Source organism: Lampetra planeri, chromosome 50, assembly GCF_965212315.1.
Source record: "Lampetra planeri chromosome 50, kcLamPlan1.2.h2, whole genome shotgun sequence".
Taxonomy (NCBI): domain Eukaryota; kingdom Metazoa; phylum Chordata; class Hyperoartia; order Petromyzontiformes; family Petromyzontidae; genus Lampetra; species Lampetra planeri.
Window position 1 is genome coordinate 8,396,782 of NC_136156.1, and position 19,954 is coordinate 8,416,735.

Genomic DNA, 19,954 nt, shown 5'->3' on the forward strand with positions numbered 1-19,954 from the left:
GAGGGTCAGTCTCCCTCGGGTCCTACGGGACCGCAAGTCGTCCGATTCGTTTTAAGAGAAAACAGCCACACGGTGTTTTCCACCCCAAGGCTACGTACATCTGGCAAGAAACACGTTTTATAGCCTGACTTGATTTACCTAATGCATGTTGTTACTTAATCCAGGCTGTGGCCCTCCCTCACATGAGCCCCAGAGTTGGCCCTCATTAAATGTAGAATTGACCCTCGAGTTAAATGGAGAGTTGACCCTAGTTAAATGTAGAATTGACCCTGGAGTTAAATGGAGAGTTGACCCTAGTTGAATGGAGAGTTAACCCTAGTTAAATGGAGAGTTAACCCTAGTTACATTGAGACATGAACCTACTTGTCCTGTGGATTGAACCACCACCACTCTGCAGGGCTGTAACCGGGAGATGAGCACCGATACCTCAATGCTCCTACTCTTAGGTTTTTTTCCGGTAAAGTCATGTAGGTAAAAAATAATAATAAAATAATAAAATAATAATAAATCACGACGTTTCGGAGGCAACACAGGTTTGACCGTCACAGCCAAATTTACTGTATCAACTGTAGCTGTGACGGTCCCACCTGAAGACGGAGACTTGTGTTGCCTCCGAAACGTCGTGATTTATTATTATTTTATTATTATTTTTCACCTACGTGACTTTACCGAAAAAAACCTAAGAGTATGAATCCTTGCAGTCACGAAAGCTTCAAATCTAGGACCTCAATGCTCATTTGAGCCGTGATGCACTTCGGGCTTAGCCCTGCAATATTTACAGGAACCGGTCCGCGTTTACTCTCCAACGAGGTTCCTGAGATCTTGGGATCGCCTTCTCTGCTAAGGACTCCAAGGACAAGGCTCTGTTCCTGCAGGGCTGATCGCGCTTTTGCCACTGTGTCGCTCGCAAGCTTTGGAACTACACTTTGTGCCTTTGCTTGTAAGGCAGTCAGAGTGGTCAGATTTATTTTAGTCCGTCTTGGAAAACCCACCTCTTTAAACAGGCCTTTTCCCCTCCATGTTCTGGCCGTTTACCCTGCAGGTTGTGTTTATTTCATGCTTTTCCTATATAGGGCGCATTGGGAGCTATGGAAAAAATGCGTCACTTGACAAATGTATACATTATTGTATGTATGTTGAACTTCTTTCGTACCGTACATAGCCAATCGTGCTAATGGGAGGTGCGGGGAAAGGACAACAAACTAAACACAAAAAGCAGTTCTAAAGAAATGTGTTTGCAATCTAGATGATGATTTAACAGTGCATAGCTCCAATGGCTTCCTAATATCGGAAGGAAGAACGTTCCATACGGCCGCAGAAGCGCATCTGAAAGCGCGCGATGCGGTGACCGTCTTTGTTCTATGACGAGCCAAAAGCCGCTGCTGCGAGGATGACCGCCGGAGTTTGCGTCATGATGGTTTATGCTCCTTGACGAGATGAGCGAGGCAACGTGGTTCAGTTGTTGGCAAGCACTTTGTGTGCAATGAGCGTCACCTTACAATGTATTCGTTCGGCAACCGTAAGCCAAAGGGGCTCGGCAAGCACTGGACAGACACGGTGAGATATTGTTACCACTCCCGCTACTTATTGCTTGGTGTGCGCTAGTGCGTGAGAGCCTACAGCGTGTTGCAGGCGTGCCCTGTCCTGTCGCTTTCTCGCTCTCCTGTTGCTCGCACGCGGCCTCCGTGAGCCTCGGGCTCGCTGTTCCACTGCAACAGCAGGGTCGCCAGAGAGTTATGAGCAACAGACGCGGCGCCCTGGCGACCGCGTGCACACCGCACCCCCCCGTAACCCAGGGGCCTGGTGTCACGCATCCATTCGCCTCGGTCGTTGTTGTTGTTATTTTAAAATGTGGTTGCTGAGCACGGGGCGCCCACAGGCTCAGAACGTCAAGGGGCAAGCAATGAAGCGGCGCTCGTGTCGCAGTTGCAATCGGTAAGAAGAGTGCGAAGTGTGCCTCTCTAATTGAGCAAGGTCAATTGTTGTTATTGTGATAAGAGTTTGGGGGGGGGGAGACGATGGGAGTGAATATCAGAGTGGAGCGGGTGAGTGAGCAGAAAGAGAAGCGAGGTGATCTCCAGTGTGGCGAGTGAGTGTGTTGTTGTGAGCTACAGTTATTAATATAGAATTAAACTTTAAGTATTTTTACGCAAACACCTTTTGTTAATCGTAGCAGCTTCTAGCAAAGCTTCATGCGGCCTCCTGAGCTGTGGCCACGATGAGCTTCAGGTACGAGCGTGGCGATTCTTATCCTTGTGCTCTTGCGACCGCTTGCCAGCCCCACGAGTTGGCCACGACAGCCAATCGCGGCAGTCGCGGCAGACCGGCACGCCGGTCAAATCGTCAAAAAGCCCCCAAAGGGGAATGGACCCCTCTGAGCCCCAGGGCACCTTTTCACGAGGATCCTGCACTGGGGTGAGGATCTTTGGCCGATACCATCGAATGGCTGTTTTTGCCACACGTGGGAGGGCTGCCCAGAGTAAGCCAACGCGTCCTCGGGGAGAACACGCGCAGCTACGCACCGGTATCGACTCGTGTGGGACGTTTTACCACTCAAATCATAACGATGATGATGATGACATTTATAACGCACCAGATTCTGCAGACAAGTCAACAACTCAGAGGCGCGGAGCCAAGCTCAGGGATGCTCGAGAGCCTGACCCAGACAGATAGAGGAGGCCGTTAGATGTTTCTTGAAAGTCGGAGTGCATTTGATGTTGCGGATGTGCAAAGCAGGATAGAGTTCCACACCGAGGAGGTTGAAAACAGAGAACCGACGTGAGGCTGTAACAGTATAGTGTAGTGTGTGTATAATAGTGTTTTGTATAGCATAGTGTAAAGTAGTGTAGTGTATAGTAGTGTAGTGTGTAGTAGTGTATAGTATTGTATAGTAGTGTAGTATATAGTAGTGTATGGTGGAGTGTATAGTAGTGTTTTGTATAGTGTAGTGTAAAGTAGTGTAGTGTGTATAGTAGTTTAGTATATAGTAGTGTATAGTGGAGTGTATAGTAGTGTAATGTATAGTGTAGTGTGTGGTAATTTAGTGTATACCGATGTGAGGCTGTAAAAGTGTGAGACCTTTGAAGCAAATTTTGAGTGACGCTGCTGCGTCGGCTTCTACTGTGAGTGTTCGGTGCAGGGCGAGAGTAGTGAGCATACCTGTCAACCCATACGGTTTATCCATATACTCACAGGGAAATTGAGTTGTCAGGTCCATAGGGTGTACAGCCGTTTCAGTACGGGCAATTTTTTTGTCTTTATTTGTGTTTCTCTCTTGTGATGGGACTTTGTAGGATGAACGTTGAGATTTGTAAGGGCACGGGGTGACCACTAAGGTCTGAATTGGTCTGTCATAAGGTTGGGCACTGATAAGGGGTTGACAGGTGTGAGTGAGGCAAGGAATTGTGGTGGGGAACCGGTGGTGAAGGCGCGATGACAAAGGCAGGCGCAGCTTCATCATTTGTCCTGCTGGCAGAAAGGAGCCAATGAAGGGTACGGAGGAGGAGCGGTGGCTGGGTCACGTCGTAGATGGTGGACCCCTAGGACGACACGAGCAAGGTTGTCCTGTCACAGTTCCAATTTGAGGACGTTCAAGGCAGCAGGGGCAATCTAACGCGGCGGAGTTGTGGCGCGACAGCGGTTAACGCACTGGCGCCTCGAACCCCGCGCGGCTCACGCCGGTGGTGAGCGACGCCTCCGCCGGTTCGCCAACCCCCACGCGCGCTGACCGGCGCGGTGAGGCGAGGTCAAACAAGCCCCACGGCCACCACGGGGCTATAATAGCGTTGTACCCTTCGCCGCTTACGCCATTCCAGTTGTCTAAAAATAAGATCGCCCGCGATGCGTCAGGCATACGTACATATTTTGCCCATGTGTTTGCCTGCCCATTCTTGTGTAAGCGTACCTGTTTCGTGTGCGCGCACGTTACGATGATTTCTGGCCACTCCACGCCCTCACGTGATATGCCGGCCGCCGCAGGTGCTCGCTAAATTGCATTTGCGCTTACGCATGATGAAACATAAATGAGAGATTGCTGTCTTGTGTGTGTGTGTGAAGCAGTGGTTACTGCTTCATATCATCCGTGCTTATCCATGGATGAGTCACTCGGAATGATTCTCCCGGAAGCGCCACATTAATCCGACTTTGTTCTTCTACGCTCGGATGAAACGACTCGATTGTGGGTAATCGGTTCTAACCACACGTCCGCTGATAAGAGGACTTAACGTTGGTTAGCCAACTGTGCAAACAAACCAGGCGACCCAGAATTCGATTCCCATTCATGACCAATAACAATGGAGGATATCTGAACCGGTCCTGGGCCACTCCTAGGTGGACTCAGCCTCAAATGAGTATCTGGTGCGGTGTTTAAACATCACTCAGCTGGGAGACAAAGGCGGCCCGGCGTGGTGCTGGCCACCCACCCCCTCGTGTGGCTTCATAGGTGCTCGCTAACAGCACTTACCGCAACAGTCTGATAAGGCTATATGGGGGATCTTTGTCTTTGTGTGTGTGTGCGCGCAGCTCCCTCGGAGTGGGGACAACTATGCCAGGAAACAGGCTTCCCAACGCCAGCTACCCGCACCAGGACGAGTCTCTGGAGTACGAGTACTACTACGAATACGATGAGATTTCCTTCGACGACCTCACGGTGAACAGATGTACGGAACGCGAGCACCACCCGCACTCGTCCCATCCCTTCCACCCGCTCGCCGCAACGCTCACGCACCCACCCGGCACGGGACGCGCTCGTTGACGAGCCATATCCGACCCATGGTCAACTTTTTCAGTCGGCACGATATTTGGCAAAGGAGCGGCGATGCACTCCATCATCGGCAGCATTGGCGAAGCTGCCGCCCCCGGGCGACAGCGCTTCTGCCGTCGTGCCAAGATGTTGAATCCGTTTTACTTCCGTGTGGGATCTTGAGTTCTGCCAGACTGGTTGTGTTGTGTTTTTATTTTGCTTTGTTCCGCTGCTCTACGTTTTGGTTTTACACGATTGCGTTTGTCATGTCGGTGACCCGCGCCGCCCTCGCCGACGAGACTCTCACCCCGGTCTCTCGAGCTCTCGCCTCGAGTCAAACGAAATCGACTTGGACACTGGCCCCTCTCGGCCCGTCACAGCAGGCGCCCTGGCGCAGCCTCGCGCGGCCTGGCGCGGTGCACAAGGCGGCGGTACCTCCACGGTGTCTTGCAGGCTGGACCGGGTGCTCGCTTGAGGGCTAGTTGATCTAGGAGAACTTGACCAAGTAGCCTGGAGTGCGCCGCTCTCCAAAGCTCAGCGGGGTTGAGCCCAAATTGCGTTTGGATGGGTGACTGCCGTGCTGCTGCTGCTGGGCTACGTGGCGGGGGCGGCGGAGGGCAGTGCAGAAAAATACATTGTTGCTTCTACTTCTAACACTGTGCTCCCCTTGCCTTTGCCGACCTGCACTGACCATGGTTAAGTATGGTCAAATAACCCCCACGATCTGCACTGTGTGGGGAGACCCTCATCCAGCAGGGGGTTGACAAAACAGCTTTCTTTATATTACATTGTCGTTTCGCCATCCAGCAGTGGTTTGTACATGGCTGGTGATGAACTTGAAATACAAATTTAATTCCTCTTTAATAGCCGACCCTGTGACTCTTCATATTGTCCAGATTCCATCGTCATCGGGTTTTGGAGTGGACTCACACTGCTCATCTGCCTCCTCTTCATCATCTCGTCGCTGCTCTTCCGTCTCGGCACGCGCAGGTGTGTGCGTGTGTGTGTGGATGAGCTTCTGTGCAGTGAAGTATGGTTAGATAACCCCCATGATCAGCACACGGCGTGTGCAGGTCTACATTGGGCTCCACGGTGCTGCGATGTTAACTACCTTGCCTGGTATGCAGGAGGTCGTGGGTTCGATCCCGACCCTGACGACGCCTGTATATTTAGAGTTTGCTTGTTCTCCCCGTGGTCGCGTGGATTTCTCTCCGGGTCCTCGGGTTTTTCTCCCTTCATCAACGTGCGTTTAGAGTATTTGGCTGCTATCAATTTCCACACGATAAGCCGCTTCGTTGAGCTATCATTTACGGCCAGGTCACTTCTGATCTTAAGTCTCTCTGTAAGACTACCACTTCCAGCTGCCCACAAAGTGGTAGCCGTTTTGCTGTCTCATGAAGGATGATGGATCCAGTTGGCAGTTGTCCAGGACTTGCAGGGCTCGTGACTCTGTAGCCCGCTCGCTCAGCCACTACCGCCCCGTGTCCCTGGGTACAAAGAGGGCCCCGAAGCAGCTCCTGTTGTTGTTGATAGCTGTGGTTCAAAGGCCGAGTAGGGAGCTGAACTCGAGTGTTAAACAGCAGGTGTTGGAGGCAGGTGTTATGTCGGTGTTTTGTGCGGCCCAGATAGGTGAATATTTACAAAGCAACTGTAAAGAAGCTTCGGGCTTTGAGCACTGGTGGTGCAGACGGGGGCAGGAGCTGGGCGCGATTGCCCTCAGGACACCAGAGCTGAATAGACCCCCTCCCTCTGCCCCCCCTCGTCCCCTTATGTAAAGACAAATATTACCCATATATATTCTATGGGTCTTTCGGTAAAGCTGGTGATGGTCGGAAATACAACGAGCTCTATGGTGTAGAGCAGAGGTCCCCATCCTTTTTGGCACCAGGGACCGGTTTCGTGGAAGACAATTTTTTTCACGGACCGGGGGGGGGGGGTTCATCATTGGGTCTTTCCCCCTTTTCAAAGAAGCTCTCCAGCTCGCCCACCGCTCACCTCCTGCTGTACGGCCCGGTTCCTAACAGGCCACTGACCGGTACCGGGCCACGGCCCAGGGGTTGGGGACCCCTGGTGTAGAGTTTTGATGAGGGAATTCTTCTCGGCTGGATGGTGGTGGGAGTCGGGTTTTAGGTAGGCATCCAAATGGGTGACTTCCTGTAGACAGAGTGTCCCATTGAGCCATCTGGTCTCTTTTCGATTAAAACATCCAAGAATGGTAACTTGCCGTCCTCCATGGTGAATTTGATGGCGGGGTGTATGGAATTGATGTGGTTGAAGAATTGGCCCAACGCTGGTAGGACATGTGGCCAGTTGACGAATGTATCTCTTCCACAAGGAAGGACGTAGAGTGGATGCCTGGATGGCATCTGTCTCAAAATTTTCCATTAAAACATTGGCTACAACTGGAGATAAGGGAGAACCCATTGGGGTACCTTCAACTTGTTTGTAGAATGTTCCATTCCAGGTGAAGTAAGTGTTGGTGAGGCAGTGTCTAACCAGGGCAGGTACATCAGTATTCAATCCTTGTTGGACAAAATCTTCAGTGACCATCACCACCTAGCCAGTGAACTGGAGCACATACACCAAGCCCTCAAGATGAATGGGTATTCGGACTACACAATCCGTAAAGCTATCACCCCAACCGTTGGGAAAGAACCATCTGAAGACCCAATCAAAACCATCACCTTCCCATACATAGCAGGGGTTGCCAATAAGATGTCCCAAATCTTGAACAAACATAAGATCTAGGTTTGATTTACTACCCCAAACCCTAGCTGTGGGGATAAACTGTACTCCTGTGTAAATGTATTTCATAACCCAAGTTTTCTCTCTAATTGTTTTAGCATGTTTCTGCATCGCTTAGATTCCCTCACACTTTACGGGCATTGCTCCCTTCCGCTCTGTTGGCTGCATCACTTAACTCACGAGATTCATGAGGGCAGGGGGGAGGTGGGCGGGGAGTGACGAGTTTATTGGCGGTGATTAAGGAGCGTCGCTGTAGTGTCAGACGGGGACATGAATTCGTTAAAGTATTATTGTCTGCATTGGTTTAACACATAGGCTTTGGCGACCAATATCATCCATAGCCTTTTGCCCGTCAAAGGACGAGTGTATTGCAGTAAATTTGAAACTTGCAAGCAAAAAGCAGACCTTGACGTGATATTCATAGCATTCATGCGTGTGCAATTTGTAAGGGTGCGGTGACACAGAACTAATTCATTTAAAGGTTATAATCCCTTGCTCATCATGACGTCCTTTTTACTTCGATGTCTCAGTAGCGTGACGGAGATCGTGTGACGTGAGGGTTCCGCCTTCGTCGTGAGGGTTGTGAGTTGACGCCGAGGAGGGGGGAGGAGGCACCTCGGCCCCCCACGTGGAGTGACGTCAGCTGCTAATTAATATGAATGGGGGAGGGTGTCCATTTGGAGGACGTCACCTTATAATGATTATTAATGAGGGGGTGGGTGCTCCATGTGGAGTGACGTCACTGTTCATGATTCTTGACTTAAAGTTTTCGTGACTGCAGGAATTCATATTCTTTGGGTCTTTCGGTAAAGTCACTACGACGTTTTGATCGCAACACGAGTGTGTTGCGATCGAAACGTTGTAGTTTTTTTGTTATTTTCTTTGAACCTGTTCATGATTATTAATGAGGAGGGCGTGGAGCGTGGAGTGACGTCACGAGCGATGCACACAGACATTCTTGGCTCATTATAGTAGGTAATAATAATGGGGGGGGGGGGTGTCCATTTGGAGGACGTCACCTGCTCATGATTACTAATGAGGGGGGCTGGTCAATGTGGAGTGACGTTACGAGCGTTAAGGACAGACATTCCTGGGTGATTACAGTAGATATAATACAGTTTTTATTGGGTTAGATCGCGTAATTATATAAATGTGCCGTTAAACCCACCACCACCAGACACAGCCAGTTAGTAAAGTTTGTCACATTAATAGAACATGCAAATTTGTTACGAGTACAGCACACCAGGTGGTGGCGGGTCTAACGACACATATATATTTATGCGATCTAACCCAAAAAAAAACGTGCATTATGGATTGTTTACATTCTTCGTATTAAAATAACAGCATTTATGGGGTTCTTGTGGCCCGATTGTAGAGCTCCGAATCATTTACAGGTGGCCTGTTTCCCCCCCACCCCCCTCAGCTTTCATGGCAGGATAGGGTACGCAACTTTCATTAGGAAGCCACTGGAGCTATGCACTTTTAAACCAAAATTAATTTCTTTAAAAAAAAACAGTGCAGAAGGAAGGAGGCGATGGCGAGGCGTGGTGTCGACAGCGTTGACCAGAAATAAATATGGTCGTAAACATGCAGAGTATATTTGGCTGCGATAAATTTCCATGCGGTAAGCCACTTCGTTGAGCTATAATTTGTGGCCAGGTCGCTTCTGAAAAATAGCTAGCTCAGTGGGCCTTACCTCGTAAAATAAGTTTAAATAGACCAATCATGAGCGTGTTACGAGCACGGTCGACTCTAACGCGCGTCTGCGTGCGCGTCAGTGGGAGCAGGCACAACAGCTGGCGGAGGCGGTCGAGCAGCGTGAAGAGCCTGCACATGGAGGTGAGCACGCTGAGCGACCAGGCCGAGGGCAGCTCCGGCACCGACGCCGACAACCTCATCACCTACGCGACGTGCGGCAACAACGGCAACAATGGCGGCGGCGGCAACACCGGGCGCCCCTCTGAGCTCCGGAGCCCTCTGGCTGTGGTGACTCACGGCACGACATCGCCTCCACCGCCGCCGTCTCGGGCGGCCTGCACGGGACCCGTGGTTCGCATCGACATGCCAGACGACAGAGACGACGCGACGGCGACGCGAGTCCTCATGAACCAGCAGCCACCTTCATCATCATCATCACCGCAGCAACAGCAGCAACAGCAGCAGCAGCAGGCGTTCCTCTTCACGCCGTGCCCTAATGGTGGAGACGCACGCTTATCGCAGTCGATGGCGGACACCAAGGGCTGCGCCAGTCTCGCGCCTTCGGGCCATAGATCCTCTCTGTCGGTCACGTTCAGTGGAGACCTGTAAAGACCTGTGGAGACCTGCCCCTGGGGGTTTGCGAGTGATTCGCCCGCGGGTAGCATGACTGTAATTGATAACCCCCCACCACCCCCTTTGTGTGGGGATACACTCAAAACATTCTCTCGGTAGCCCCTGCACCAGTGGGCGAAGCTGTCGAGCATGCAGGCGGTGCAACTGCACTGAGGCCCACGGGCCAGAGGGGGCCCCAGGTGCCGGAGGGGGCCCCAGGTGCCGGAGGGGGCCCCAGGTGCCGGAGGGGGCCCTCTTACGCCAGGCTCCGAAGAGGGGAGAAGACAAGGAGGGAGAAGCGCATTTCATTCCTCGCAACAAGGCCCATGCGGGCCATGCTACTCTGTGGCAGTGCTCTGGATGTGTAAGCCCGGTTGCCCAGAGCACGCTTGTCTGGAGAAGGGCGCTGCCACGTGAAACGGACTTGACTTGGTCGCAGAAGCCTATCGGCCGGCCCTTTGCTCGATACGAACAGCTTCAGTTTGCATGTGATGTACGTTTGAATGCAGATTGACTTTATTTTTTACATTTTGAAGTGAGGTTTTGTATTTCGTGTAAGAGGAACTATTGGTTTACTTTAGACCGTCGGTAGTAACATGACAAGCATAATTTATGAAGTGTAGGCTGTTCATTGAGGTACACGTGTTGTGGGTGAACGAAAATGAATGAAAGGATGGACAGTATGTGTGATGAGGTGAGATGCGTTTTGATGACGTCTGATGAGGTTGGAAGAGGTGCGACGAGGTGTGACGAGGTGTCATGAGGTTAGGTGAGGGCTTGCTGAACATAACAAGGTAACTGGTATTTGCCAAACATCGAAATATAAACATTACCTGCAAATTACTCGATCGAGATGCACAAAGCAACATGGCCCCCTACTGCTAAAACTTGGCCAGACCGTCCAGAAGAATTGAACAGTTTATTGAGACTCGGTGAGGCTTTCTCAGGTAAACGAGCGCAATGATAAATAATGCAGTCGTGCAGTGAAGTGTGAACAGTGGGTGGAGAGGCAGTACCCATTGTGCTTCGTGTACCGTGATGCTAGTTTACAGGCCTTTGCCATCCCACTGCTGGATGACGGCCTCCCCAGGCCGCTGATGGTGGGTGGCTTTGATCTCGCATTGCAACCCAGCCAGCCAGCCACACTCCTGGTACGCTGAGCTGAAAAGTCTGGCTAGCCGCTAATACAGTGCAAAGCTTATGTAATGCATCTCGAGCAACCCTCTAAATGATACCTAACATTAAAAACGCTAATAAAATAAATCAAACATATTTTTGATACATTTACTATACCCTGAAGACTATGAAATAAAATATGAAGATAAACCACCGTGTTGCGTGATGTGGTTAAGTACTCACCGCTGAAGAGTTAATGCCCTCCGTTGAAGTAAAGAGCGAACGGTGAACACGAAAACGTCGTAAATCAAAGTGAGACAATCGCGGAGTGAAGGAGAGTCGGGGCCTAGAGACACGACTATAGGGAGCCATTCGCAGCTTCAAAACATGCGGCCACATTCTGCTTGGGTGGTGAGACGGCTCATCGCTAGGACGTTCCCCGCGTGTTGCAGAGGTTAAAAGTAAACTTAAAACTAAACCGTTTTTATTTTATTTTACCAGGTAAGACCGACTGAGCTGCTATGTAGTAGCTCTTTTTCATAAGCGACCTGGCTATCACAAATGATAGTTCAACGAAGTGGCTTATCATCACGTGGAAATGTATCGCAGCCAAATACTCTAAACGCATGTTTCTAAATGTGGAGGGAAAAACCGGAGGACCTGGAGAAAAATCCACGTGACCACGGGGAGAGACATGCAAACTCTAAATATACAGGCATCCGTATCGGGATCGAACCCACGACCTCCTGCATACCAGGCGAGGTAATGAACATCTCACCACCATGTTACGATTCGAATCCGGCAGGCTGCTCTGCTTATTCCTGTGGATGTCTATTAACTGTAATAACACGCGCCGATTGTTTCACAGCAGAAGTTTAAGATCCCATAACATTTGAAGATGGGGGGGGGGGAGGCCACTGGTCTCCAACTTTGAATCAGTCCAAATTTGCCAAAGATGAAAAAAAAACATAGAACCCTCCTGAAAAGGGAATCTTGAGACTCGGCGAGGCTTTCCTGGGTAGAAAAAGCAGAATAAATATTTAGAACTGGTATCATTTGAGTGTTAAGACTTTTTCATGAGGGTCCCGCATTGGGATGTTTTGACCGGTTCACGAAGAACCCCCCCCCCCCCCGCTGCATTCAACGGGGAGGATCGCTCCGCAATGATTGTCTCGAGAACACTGTGCGTGTGACGGTGTCGCTGCGACGAATCCATATTCACTCACGATTACGTGCACTTCCATCATGTGTCAAAATATCGTACCGGCCAACCCATACGGTTTTAAACCCTGTTTTGGTACAGGGAAATTGAGTTTTCAGGTCCATACGCCGTACAGCCGTTTCAATACGGGCAAAGTAAATGTCTATTTGTTTGTGTTTTTCCCTTTTGATGGGACTTTGTGAGATGCAAGTTGAGATTTATTAGGGCACGGGGTGACCAATAATGTCTGAATTGGTGTGTAATAAGGTAGGCACTGATAAGGGTTTGACAGCTATGAAATAGGCCTACGTGTTCAAGTATTTAGCAGTGAGGTAATGCCCACGTCGCAAATACTACGTTGATTGACGAGCCCCCTTTGCGCAGCGAAGAAAACAACACAGGGCAATTCTAAATAAACTGTAAAAAACTAACGAGAAACGAGCCGGTGAACACGACAATAAACAACTCTGAATCGCCCTGGCACTGAGTGTACGGGGCACACAGATTGTACGGCTGAGCACACACTTGTACCATCCTGATGGATTGACACCCACGCCCGCCTACATCCACTCATGCAAGTTGAACTTCTTTCGCACCGTACGTAGCCAACCGTGCTAATCGGAGGTGCGGAGAAAGTGACAATAAACTAAACATAAAACCAAAAGAAACTAAAACGAAACACCAGGAGCTGTGACCGAAACCCAGGAAACGAAATAAAACTACAAGAAGGGACATAACTGTGAGGGTTGGTCCACCTTCGACCGAAAATAATTCCCTTTTGTTGCCCACAAAGACAAATATCCCCCGTATAGCCTTGACAGACTTGTGACAAGTGCTGTTAGTGAGCACCTATGAAGGCCGGCACGACACATACGGGGGTGGGTTGCCAGCACCACGCCCGGCCGCCTTTGTCTCCCCAGCAGCAATGTTTACAGACCGCTCCAGGTACTCATTTCAGGCTGAGTCAACTTATGGGAGCCCCAGGACCGGTTCAGATTAAACGCCACTGGTGTCGTCCGTGAGTTGGAATCGAACTCGGGTCGTCGGGTTCGTGGCGCAGCGCGCTGACCGTTGCACGTGGCTCTCAGGCGAGAGCCACCTCCCAACACAAATTCACGAGCCCAAAAGTCGGGCAGAGATGACGGTTTTTCTGAACTAAATTTAGTTAACCTCCCAGCACCAAGTAATCACAGCCCAAAACGTGTGCTTACATAGCAGTTAAATATCAACAAAGCCCGGAGTGTCTCGTTCAGGTGGTCCAGAAAGAACGTCACGAGTTTCAGTTCAGGAGTCTCTCCAACCTCCGTTTCACTCTTCTAAACTAAACCAACTTTGTATCTACCAGGTAAGGCCCACTGAGTTATGTAGCTCTTTTTCAGAGGCGACTTGGCCACAAATGATGGCTCAACCAAGTGGCTTATCACGTGTAAATTCGTAGCAGCCAAATACTCTAAACGCGTGATGTTGATTCTAAATGTGGAAAAATCGGGAAATCTCAGAGAAAAATCCACGCGACCACGGCGAGAGAGACACGCAAACTCCACATACACAGCAATGCCTGTATACTCGGCGAGGAAGTTAACATCACGCCACCGTAGCACCCTCGTCCGGTCCTAACGAGGTCGATAGGGCTCAGCGGTTTGTCCGAAACCGTGGCCACCAACAATGAGCCCAAGACGCTGAACAGCGAGGGGACTCACCCCTGACAACAGGTGCCCCCACGGGCACCCCGGGATGTCTTTGAGGTCTGAAACGAAAAGAGCTGCTGGAGGGTGTTTCTCGGACTCTCCCGGCGGCCTGTGCCCCAGTGGCGTCTCCTCCAAAGGTCGGGCGGTTAACCGGTGTGTTGGAGAGTGAACCCACTGCAACATTTACAATTCGAGTAGCGTGACGTTTCGCCAGTAATTATAACCACGAGCATCATCAGCCGACAGCCAGAATTGTGGAGGCGATACATGAGATGTCGTCATTGTAATGTATTCTTATACATTACAATGGATATCTCGAGTAGCGTGACGTTGTGGCCGAAACGTCGTGAGAATTGTTTTATTATGTTTTATTTTTATTATTTTATTACTTCCCTTCTACGTGACTTTACCGAAAGAACCAAGAAAATGGATATCTATTATTGTTTGGGTCCTTCAAAGTTAAGCAACATGTATAACATCATGTATGCAAATTATGTATGCACATTATGCATGTACATTATGTATGTACATCAATGTATGTATATTATGCATGTGCATACATATATGTACATTGTGTATACACACTTATTTTAAGGCGTAATATGCCTCACTTACAACGAGCCACCGACTTATTACCCATTGTAAAGAAATTACAAACGAGCAGCCAACAAATTAAGTGGCAAAAAGAACGAATGAGAAAAACACCATTTCAAGATGTTATTGCTAATTTTGCAATGAAAAAATCTCGAAAAGTTAATATCTGGTATTAATTTCTCCCACCTTATGAACAAAAGATTGAAATTTACATGAATCTGCCTCTTGGTTCGATAGAGGCGCACACACTGTTATAGGGAGGCAACACTTTTTATTAACACAGCTTGTAATTACGCTACACATAGGGTGGTCACCACCGACCTATCCTCGCTAACACTGACACTCTGATAGCAACTGGCGTGGCCAAGCCAGGAGGGCTACTGCTTGGCCATGCTGACTTGAGGCTTGACTTCACTCTTCATGAGGCATCTTCATCCCGGACCCGAGCAGCCCCGCGTCTTCTTGTATACAGCATTTCGTTTTGCTTTCCAAACACTTTACAAAGTTCTAGATAAAAAATTGTAATCATTGTGTAGTGAATCACTCAGAGACACTAATAGTAGGAGGCACTATGTTTAACAGGTCCCTGCGGGGTGGGCTGGTAGGAACGAATAACCAAAGAATATAAACATAATGTATTATTACACTTGTTTAGCCAGGAAAGCGTCAGAGAGTGTTAAGGATTTTGTAGGGTCCTGCCAAGTGTTTGCAGTAGGGGGCGATGTTGCTACACCTAATCGGACGATACGAAGGGAGAGTTTGAGGCCTAGTTCTAGGCTTTAGGCCTAGCTGTAGGCTTTAGGCCGCTGTGAGTTAATTTTTAATTTAAATGTTTTAATTAATAATGTAAAAGCTTTAAATGTAAATGTTTCTATTTTAAAACATCAGGGAATGTAACATTGTTAAACATTAACTCCCTTTCACACACGCGGGGGTACGATACGAAGGGAGAGTTTGAGGCCTAGTTCTAGGCTTTAGGCCTAGCTGTAGGCTTTAGGCCGCTGTGAGTTAATTTTTAATTTAAATTTTAATTATTAATGTAAAAGCTTTAAATGTAAATGTTTCTATTTAAAAACATCAGGGAATGTAACATTGTTATACATTAACTCCCTTTCACACACGCGGGGGTACGATACGAAGGGAGAGTTTGACGCCTAGTTCTAGGCTTTAGGCCTAGCTGTAGGCTTTAGGCCGCTGTGAGTTAATTTTTAATTTAAATGTTTTAATTAAAAGCTATCTCAGGAAATGAGTAAATTTTTAATTTAAATGTTTTAATTAAAAACTATCGCAGGGAATTAAAAAACTATCTCAGGGAATTATAAGGGAATGTTACACTTGTTTAGCCAGGAAAGCCTCACTGAGTCTAAAGGTTTTTGTAGGGTCCTGCCAAGTGTTTGCAGTAGGGGGTGATGTTGCTACACCTAATCGGACATCAAACGGACGGACGATATAATCTATTGTAGGCTGGTTCACTTCGTTCCTACCAGTATTATCGCCTTCACAGGTACAAGGAGTAACGACACTGTGGTCATGACAGCGAACAGGCTGCCTGTCCAACAACGCTCCAGCAGCACGACGGTTCCACTCCAACAGCCCCGAACCTTGCTCGGGGTCCCCCTTTTATCCACCCAGCGTGGCCTCGCCCCGCCTCCTCGGCCACGCTCCCCTTCTAGAACCCACCAGAAGGTTCCCAGGCTTCACCTCGCGTGCCCCCTGTCACCTTTGCCCCACATCCCCTTCTCCGGCCTATCACATGACCTGCTGGCAGACAGGGCTGCTAAAACATTCTCTGTCATTAACCAGCGCTATGCGCCATAGTGACCCATTCCATGTCACTGCAATTGTAAAACAACGTTTTATTGCACATTGGATTGTGGATTTAAAAAAAATGGTGTGGCAGAGCAAAAGTGAATTATATAACCTCTGTGGCTTAAACACAACGCGCAAAGCATCAGCCGTGGGCTTTTCTGCGGTGTTTTTTTCTTTCTCCTCCGCCTGGAGGGGCACCTATGCAGCCCTGGCACAGAATGTAAAGGAACCACTCTGGGAGATTTCAGCCCTTTTGGTTACAGGTGACTCAAACGGAGGCGTCCATGGCTTTTATGACACTGGAGCTAGACTGTGCGCTGGGGAGTAATGCGATGTGACATTACTTGCTGTTACATCATAAGGCATGGAGGCACATTGCTTAACGACAATATTTTTGTTTAATGGGGCTTTTGCAATTCATATCAATTCTGGCTGAATCCTATGAGGCGTAAGGGCCCGCGGAAAGCAACCATCCAGTGGCTAAACAACGTAAGGGTGAGTTTAACACGTCGGCTTTCGCGACCAATATCATCCATAAAAGGTTTTTTTAGGGTTAGATAGCATACTTAAATGTATAAATGAGTCCTTAAAACCCGCCACCACCCGACGTAGCCAACTAGTAAAGGTTATCTCGGAAACAGAACATACCAATTCGTAACTAGTACAGCACATCGGTGTGTTGGAGAGCCAAGCCACAAAATTTACCATCTGAGTACGACGTTTCGCCAGTAATTACAACTAGCTTCATCAGGCGACAGCCAGATTTGTGGAGACGTCTGTTTCGTTCCTTATATAGAGGCGTAGATGTGGTGACCACGCTTCTGCGCTCTTGCGCAAAGTGGGGGGGGGGGGGGGAATTAATGAGTCAATGTACATGATGCATGCCCATTATGGGAGCCCTTTGATCTTGTCCTTCCTGTACATTGTGTATTAAAATAGCTGTACCAACGGTAATCCCTATTGAAGCATGGTGCCCTGTATAGGGATGCATTTAAACAATGTATATTTTATTATTATTCACTTCCACGCAGCACTAAGTCGGTAGCTATCCGAATGTTTAAAATTATTTTTATTTCTGTCAATTTCGATAGATTCTCTAATTAGTCTTGGCCAGTAGTAGCTAATTCTAGATTTGAAGTTTTCGTGACTGCAAGGATCCATACTCTTTGGTTCTTTCGGTAAAGTCACGTAGGTGAAAATAAAATAAAAACAACGACGTTTCGGGCGCAACACAAGCGTCCGTTATCAGGTGGGGACAACCACAGCGACAAAACAATCAGCGATTGTAGTTTGCCACAAATGAACCACAATACCTTGCGGATCTCGTCAAGTAGCATAAACCATCATGCAAACTCTGGTCATCATCGCAGGGGCTTTCAGCGAAACGTCGAACAATCGCGTGCTTTCAGATGCACTTCTGTGGCCTTTTAAAGCATCTAGATTCAAAACTAATTTGTGTAGAATTGCTTTTTGTGTGTTAGTTTGTTGTCTTTCCCCCGCACCTTCGATTAGCATAGTTGTCTATGTACGGTGAGAAAAAAGTTCAACATACATACAGCATTTGTGCAACAGCAGCAAACTTTGGGCCGGTTTCAACACGCGGCGTCTCATCAGCAGCCAGGCTCGCTTTCACCAATGGTGGAGAACTGGAAGGATCGTCTCTGTCGGATATGGGTCCTGGCTCGATGCGAAATTATATCATCCAGAACACAACTCGATTATTTGGCGTTGCGGAGAATATAATAAATACACATGAGGCTGGCAAGAATCCATCTTCACGTCTCTCTCGCACGCTGCTGCAGCGCCACCTGCTGCCAAGCAGCTGCAGCTGCTGCTGCTGCCTCCTCTGCTGCTGCTGCATCCCCTCCTCCTCCTGCTGCTGCCTCCCCTCCTCCTGCTGCTGCTGCCTCCCCTCCTCCTGCTGCTGCTGCCTCCCCTCCTCCTGCTGCTGCTGCCTCCCCTCCTCCTGCTGCTGCCTCTCCTGCTGCTGCTGCCTCTCCTGCTGCTGCTGCCTCCCCTCCTCCTCCTGCTGCCTCTCCTGCTGCGGCTGCCTCCCCTCCTCCTGCTGCTGCTGCCTCTTCTCCTGCTGCTGCCTCTTCTCCTGCTGCTGCCTCTTCTCCTGCTGCTGCCTCTTCTCCTGCTGCCTCTCCTCCTGCTGCTGCCTCTCCTCCTGCTGCTGCCTCTCCTCCTGCTGCTGCCTCTCCTCCTGCTGCTGCCTCTCCTCCTGCTGCCTCCCCTCTCCTGCTGCTGCCTCCTCTCCTGCTGCTGCCTCTTCTCCTGCTGCCTCCCCTGCTGCTGCCTCTCCTCCTGCTGCTGCCTCTCCTCCTGCTGCTGCCTCTCCTCCTGCTGCTGCCTCTCCTCCTGCTGCTGCCTCTCCTCCTGCTGCTGCCTCTTCTCCTGCTGCTGCCTCTCCTGCTGCTGCTGCCTCTTCTCCTGCTGCTGCCTCTCCTCCTGCTGCTGCCTCTCCTCCTGCTGCTGCCTCTCCTCCTGCTGCTGCCTCTTCTCCTGCTGCTGCCTCTCCTGCTGCTGCTGCCTCTTCTCCTGCTGCTGCCTCTTCTCCTGCTGCTGCCTCTTCTCCTGCTGCTGCCTCTTCTCCTGCTGCTGCCTCTCCTCCTGCTGCTGCCTCTCCTCCTGCTGCTGCCTCCCCTGCTGCTGCTGCCTCTCCTCCTGCTGCTGCCTCTTCTCCTGCTGCTGCCTCTCCTCCTGCTGCTGCCTCTCCTCCTGCTGCTGCCTCTTCTCCTGCTGCTGCCTCTTCTCCTGCTGCTGCCTCTTCTCCTGCTGCTGCCTCTCCTCCTGCTGCTGCCTCTCCTCCTGCTGCTGCCTCTTCTCCTGCTGCTGCCTCTTCTCCTGCTGCTGCCTCTCCTCCTGCTGCTGCCTCCTCTCCTGCTGCTGCCTCCTCTCCTGCTGCTGCCTCCTCTCCTGCTGCTGCCTCTCCTCCTGCTGCTGCCTCTCCTCCTGCTGCTGCCTCCTCTCCTGCTGCTGCCTCTCCTCCTGCTGCTGCCTCCTCTCCTGCTGCTGCCTCTCCTCCTGCTGCTGCCTCTCCTCCTGCTGCTGCCTCTCCTCCTGCTGCTGCCTCTTCTCCTGCTGCTGCCTCTTCTCCTGCTGCTGCCTCTCCTGCTGCTGCTGCCTCTTTTCCTGCTGCTGCCTCTTCTCCTGCTGCTGCCTCTCCTCCTGCTGCTGCCTCCCCTCCCCTGCTGCTGCCTCTCCTCCTGCTGCTGCCTCCCCTGCTGCTGCCTCTCCTCCTGCTGCTGCCTCCTCTCCTGCTGCCTCCCCTCTCCTGCTGCTGCTGCTGCCTCCCCTGCTGCTGCTGCCTCTCCTCCTGCTGCTGCCTCCTCTCCTGCTGCTGCCTCCTCTCCTGCTGCTGCCTCCTCTCCTGCTGCTGCCTCTCCTCCTGCTGCTGCCTCCTCTCCTGCTGCTGCCTCTCCTCCTGCTGCTGCCTCCTCTCCTGCTGCTGCCTCCTCTCCTGCTGCTGCCTCTCCTCCTGCTGCTGCCTCTCCTCCTGCTGCTGCCTCCTCTCCTGCTGCTGCCTCCTCTCCTGCTGCTGCTGCCTCCCCTCTCCTGCTGCTGCCTCTCCTCCTGCTGCTGCCTCCTCTCCTGCTGCCTCCCCTCTCCTGCTGCTGGCCTCCTCTCCTGCTGCTGCTGCCTCCCCTCTCCTGCTGCTGCTGCTACCGCTGCAGTCACCGACAGAGGCAGCAGCAGCGGCACTGCCGCCCGCTCGACCGCAGCTCGCGCCTTCTCCTCCTCCCCTCC

The 19,954-nt window shown here is 50.5% G+C and overlaps 1 protein-coding gene across 2 annotated transcripts in view; it reads left to right on the forward strand.

Moving 5' to 3' along the window:
- Positions 1–11,122, forward strand: part of MRAP2 (melanocortin 2 receptor accessory protein 2) — a 31,146-nt gene extending 20,024 nt beyond the window's left edge. For both annotated transcript variants that reach the window (XM_078616193.1, XM_078616194.1), the window contains exons 2-4: positions 4,522–4,658; positions 5,638–5,731; positions 9,265–11,122. In XM_078616193.1, the coding sequence (XP_078472319.1) occupies positions 4,522–4,658; positions 5,638–5,731; positions 9,265–9,793 (760 nt within the window). In that variant the 3' untranslated portion in view covers positions 9,794–11,122. The remainder of the gene's footprint in view (positions 1–4,521; positions 4,659–5,637; positions 5,732–9,264) is intronic.
- Positions 11,123–19,954: the final 8,832 nt, after the last annotated feature.